This window comes from Larimichthys crocea, chromosome XIII (genome assembly GCF_000972845.2).
Source record: "Larimichthys crocea isolate SSNF chromosome XIII, L_crocea_2.0, whole genome shotgun sequence".
Classification (NCBI taxonomy): domain Eukaryota; kingdom Metazoa; phylum Chordata; class Actinopteri; family Sciaenidae; genus Larimichthys; species Larimichthys crocea.
This window is the reverse complement of record NC_040023.1, coordinates 29,511,104-29,516,386: the sequence shown is the minus strand read 5'-3', so window position 1 is coordinate 29,516,386 and position 5,283 is coordinate 29,511,104. Positions and strand designations below refer to the sequence as shown.

The window sequence follows — 5,283 nt, the reverse complement described above, 5'->3', positions numbered from 1 at the left end:
TATTTTGTCCCAGCTGTTTATTTTGTAATGTAAGAATCTTATCAGAGTCCTAATCAGACCTGTAACTGTCTCCTCCAGGTTTAACCAAAGTGGCTGGTGTGTTGCCAGCTGGTCCTCTGAATGCAGCTGTGGGAGGCACGGTGATGTTCAACACAACACTGACTCCAACAGAAAATCTAACAATCAGCTGGAATGTTAATGATAAACGTATAATCTTTTCAACAAGTGGTGGAAACTTCCCTGCACCAGAGTATAAAGACAGGATAACCCTCTTCACCTCTACAGGATCTCTAGAGCTCAGGAATCTGGCTCTCAGTGACAGCGGAGTATACAGAGTTTCCATTGAACCACAGGGAAAACCACAAATGACTGGAAGCATCAGACTGGAGGTTCTCGGTGAGTAAATATTTCACATGTTTCATCTCTTTCAGCGCTGAATACAGATTATGCATAGCAATTGAGCAAGAAATAAATAATGGTGTTTCTGTGTTCAGTGGTTATATTTTTATAAAACAACAACATAATAATAATAACTGAGACAAATGTTTCAGGTGTTTGAAATTGTTACTTTTCTCATTATTATATAGCATCACAACTGGAAAACCACTGAAGACAGTAACCCCCACACTGGAGTATCATGAAAAAGATCTCCAATACCAATGAATCAATGATATATTTTAAAATTCTAAATGTCAGGTGAAACATTATTCATACTGTTATTACCACACATAACCTCTCTAATGGTGGAGGTCAGCAGAAATTATGTTAAACGATAGGTTGACAGTTTCTTTGTTAACACAACAGCCAGGTGCCTATAAGAACACTGAAACATGTTTTGTTTACTGTAATTACTCCAGTTCATATTGGTCATAATGAAATCTCTTCTGTGTTGCTTACAATGTAAGTGATGAGGGACAAAATCCACAGTCCTCAGTTAGACCAATCAAATGGTTACTTTATAAAGTTACAGTCCTTTTGTGTTACTGTGACTTTAATGAGGAAACTTTGTCCAGGAAACAGGGAACCACAAAAAAGGTCATTTTGTACAAATGAGTGAGTAACCTTCGGTGATCCTCAGATGATGTGCCTCAATATTAGCTTCTGCTGAACTTTAGAAATCTCTCTCTTTTTTTTAAATAGGATGCTGGATTTTGTCCACCGTTACTTCTATTAGAAGTTTTTTTTGTTAGGAATCACAACAGCCACACATTCTTCCGGGTGTATACCAACAACCATACTGTATATACACTGGATCCTCCCAGAGGAAAATTGCACACAGTGTTAAAAATGTGACCAAAGAGATTGAGTCAAAGGACCACCATCAGTACAACTTACAGACCATGAAACACTACAGACATGAATCAGACAAACTGCAATGAATAATGAAGAAGGACATGAGAGTCAGCAGATGTGTTTATGTTCTGCCTCCCTGCTACTGTCTTTTTGGATTTATTGCTATGAGATTTTGTTAAGGTCGATATAGTCAAGCTAAATGACAATTTATTCAAATTAAGTCAAATCTCACCATCAAGTCTCCAGCCTCATCCTGGATGTCTTGATTTCTCAAGTCTGAATTCAATATCTTGAGAGCAGAATTTTGGAGAAGCTCTATGTATCTACATTATCATTATCATACTATACTGGCTAAATTCTTCTTTATTTCTTTATAGTCTCAAGAGGTCATACAAACCTTCAATGTTGGGTCAATATTCCTTTTATTAGGTAGTGACAAATACAAAACCATTTTGTTTTTCACCCATAGAGAGTCTTCAATGTGTCAATAACTGTCAGTAACACAGACTTTGTGTAGTTTAACAGCTCTGTTCTCTCTTTTTTTTTCTTTTTCTCTTCTAACCAACAGTGCCAGTCTCAAATGTTGTTGTAACTCCCAACACCACAGACTTGGAGGAGTTCAAAGACTCTGTCCGTCTGTCCTGCTCCTCCTCTGGATCCTCTCGCTCTTTCCTCTGGTTGAACAGCAGCTCTGAGGTTACAGCCAGTGACAGAGTTCAGCTCACTGATGGAAACTCCACTCTCACTATAGTCAGTGTGACCCGCTATGACCAGGGACCATTCAGGTGTCATGTGTCCAACCCTGTAAGCTCTGCCACCAGTGGGTCAATACTCCTCTCCATCAGCTGTGAGTTACTACCCTACATGCTCAGTACTTTATCTGACACAAACATCAGAGAGAGTTTAGATTATTGTCACAGCTTAGTCAAGAATGGTCTTGCTTTGTTTTCTTGTCTGTTTGCTTCTACAGTCAGTTTAATGTAGAAAGTGTTTATCACACTCTTTTTTATTACATTACATCATAAAGAGGTTTATTTTTTCTGCTGACAAATTACTATGTACCATTCATACTAATCAGTTATAATGCCTTATAATGAGTCAGGCTACATGCCATGTGTCTTTTTATTTGTCATGTAACAACATTTCCATTTTTTACTGTTGTTTTCTACTTGACATTCAGATGGTCCAGAAAATGTTAAACTCATAATATCTCCACCACAAGAACACCATGAGGAAGGATCAAACATCGTCCTGTCCTGCTCAGCTGACTCCAGACCTGCTGCTCTGTTTTACTGGTTTCTGAATGGAGACAAGCTGTCTGATACTGGACCAGAGCTCACACTGATGAACATTCAGATGAGTCAGAGTGGAAGCTACAGCTGTCAGGCCTTTAATGAAAACACTCTGAGATATGAAACATCTCAGTCTTCAGTTGTGTCTGTACTGGGTAAGTTTGAATAAAAGGATTTGTACAAAGATATATGGTTGAAAAAAGGATGGGATTTAGACATGTACCTGTGATAGTATCAGATAAAACTTTCTTAAATATGAAACAGTTGTACTAAACATTTGTGGAACAAAAAGTAACAATACATACATACTCAAGATATGTCTATAACATTTGCTCTTATAGAGCCAACTGAGAGGTGTCAGAGTGAAAAAGTTTCTTGTATGAAATCACTCTCTGTAGCACAACAGAGGGTGGAAAAGCAAGTATAACCAATGGACAAAATGCTCACTATCAATGATTAATGTAATCATGATATAAATACATATTATTTGTTATAATTATTATTTATTTATAGTGCAGCAGTCAAGTCTTAAGTCCACATTCTCATGACTTCATGTGTTTTAACAAGCCATTATTTCCCATCATATTAACATTAAAACAGAATTTAGTCTCTATTTTGATTTTCTCTACTGGACAATGTTCTTTTTCTTTGGCTTAAAGGATGGAAAGTATAAAACCACTGTGTTTTCCACCCACAGCACCTGTTGGCAATGTGTTGGTAACTGTTAGTAACACAGACTTGGAGGAGTTCAAAGACTCTGTCCGTCTGTCCTGCTCCTCCTCTGGATCCTCTCTCTCTTTCCTCTGGTTAAACAGCAGCTCTGAGGTTACAGCCAGTGACAGAGTTCAGCTCACTGATGGAAACTCCACTCTCACTATAGTCAGTGTGACCCGCTATGACCAGGGACCATTCAGGTGTCATGTGTCCAACCCTGTCAGTAATGGCAACAGTGGCCCAGTTAACCTCTCCATCAACTGTGAGTTTCTAACATACATGTGCCTTCTTCTTATCTTATACAATATGCATGCAGCTCTAAAGTTGCATTTTTCAGTTTCCAAGTTATAGAGCTATGTTACATGTCATGTAGAATTTGTCACGTCATGTAAAATATGTATTTTTTATATATCTGATAATTAAGGGTAGCAGTCTTCCTAAAGATTGTTATTACAAATTCATTTCACTGATCAACAGTGGCAGATTTTAATAGAAGTAATAGTTGCATGAAACATAAACATTACTTAAGCATTAAAGAGTAAAATTTACTTAAATAAATGTATTTAAAGTCAAATTTAATATTGTGGGACTCACTCATGATGTTTTTAAAATTAAGTGCCTACATTACCCACAATGCAACTCAACCATCAAAATGTATTATACTGGTATATACTCTAGCCTGAATCAGAGATGAGGATCAGGCCACAGAGATCTGCTAACCTCACATCTTCTAACACCACGTCCTCTGATTTCTTTCATTTTCAAACTTGTACTCATCAGCCCTAACCAACACTGACTCAAATGACATCACTTGAGGTGCAGCACTAGCAGTATATAGCAGTCATTTTCCCCAAGACGTGTACATTCACTAATGTATTTCTTTATTTAAGCCATCCAAGAAAAAACATCAATCTGTTCAGCTGGCTGCATCGCTGGAATAGTAATCGCATGTTTGGTCGTCTGTGGAGCGGCTGCTGGTGGAGGGTACTACATTTATCGAAAAAAGTAAGTGGAAAATAATTTTAATGTTTAACTAGGGAAGCATTTTAATAATATGCACCAATAACAATATGATGTGACAGCTGAGTAATGTTTGAACGCAAAAACACGACTCAGAGACTGATATCCCAAAGACTGAGAGGATACCAGCCAAAAATGACCCAAACACAACATATGTTACTGTTTGAGGTAGAGTAAATTCTGATTTCATGACCACATTTGAACAATGTTTTATTTTTTAATGTTTAGAAGAAAAAGTAACAACAAAGCCCCGCCTTTTTCTACTACTAATCAAGGTTAGTATATCTGATCTTACTTCATCCCACCTTTACACACACACACACACACACAATACACGATATACCAATACAAATATTATACTAGTATCTATGATTATATTATATATATATATACTAATAGGTACTATGGGGTAGGTATATATATATATATAATAGTATATATATAATTATCCTATAGAGTACATACGGTATATATGAATAATCAATGGTCACCATTTTTTTCCCTAGAGCAAGACGATCATGTATATGAGAACTGATAAACTAATGGAATTTCCCTTTTAAGGTAAGTTTGAATCATTCGATTTAGAGAAAAGTAAACATTATTGTATTTTGAAGGGAGAACAACAAAAGTCTCCCTCTCCAGCCTAATGTGAAGGAGAAAACTAACAACTGCACAAAAAATTCAAGCGGCCCTATCTCCACAAGTGTTCGGTTTGTCGGTTCTGGCTACTGTGAGAAACGGTGGCGGTTTTGGTGGCATATGAGTAGTGACTGGATGGAAGTGGAGCTTGTATGTAAGATAAAAGACTCATTTTAAGATAACAAAAACATAATAATTATTCATTTTAGAGTGATAATACCTAAATAGAACATATGAAACATATGTTTGAAATGTGTAGAAAAAGAGACACCTAAATCTGAAACACATTAATCAAAAAGAATTTTATAAGCGGTGGTGAATGTGT

At 36.7% G+C, this 5,283-nt stretch overlaps 1 protein-coding gene across 1 annotated transcript in view; it reads left to right on the top strand.

Annotated features, from left to right (window-relative positions):
* Positions 1 to 4,860, top strand: part of LOC113747425 (carcinoembryonic antigen-related cell adhesion molecule 6-like) — a 5,021-nt gene extending 161 nt beyond the window's left edge. The window contains exons 2-7 of the mRNA XM_027287219.1: positions 79 to 396; positions 1,862 to 2,140; positions 2,474 to 2,740; positions 4,190 to 4,304; positions 4,548 to 4,594; positions 4,826 to 4,860. Of these exons, the coding sequence (XP_027143020.1) occupies positions 79 to 396; positions 1,862 to 2,140; positions 2,474 to 2,740; positions 4,190 to 4,304; positions 4,548 to 4,594; positions 4,826 to 4,854 (1,055 nt within the window). The 3' untranslated portion in view covers positions 4,855 to 4,860. The remainder of the gene's footprint in view (positions 1 to 78; positions 397 to 1,861; positions 2,141 to 2,473; positions 2,741 to 4,189; positions 4,305 to 4,547; positions 4,595 to 4,825) is intronic.
* Positions 4,861 to 5,283: the final 423 nt, after the last annotated feature.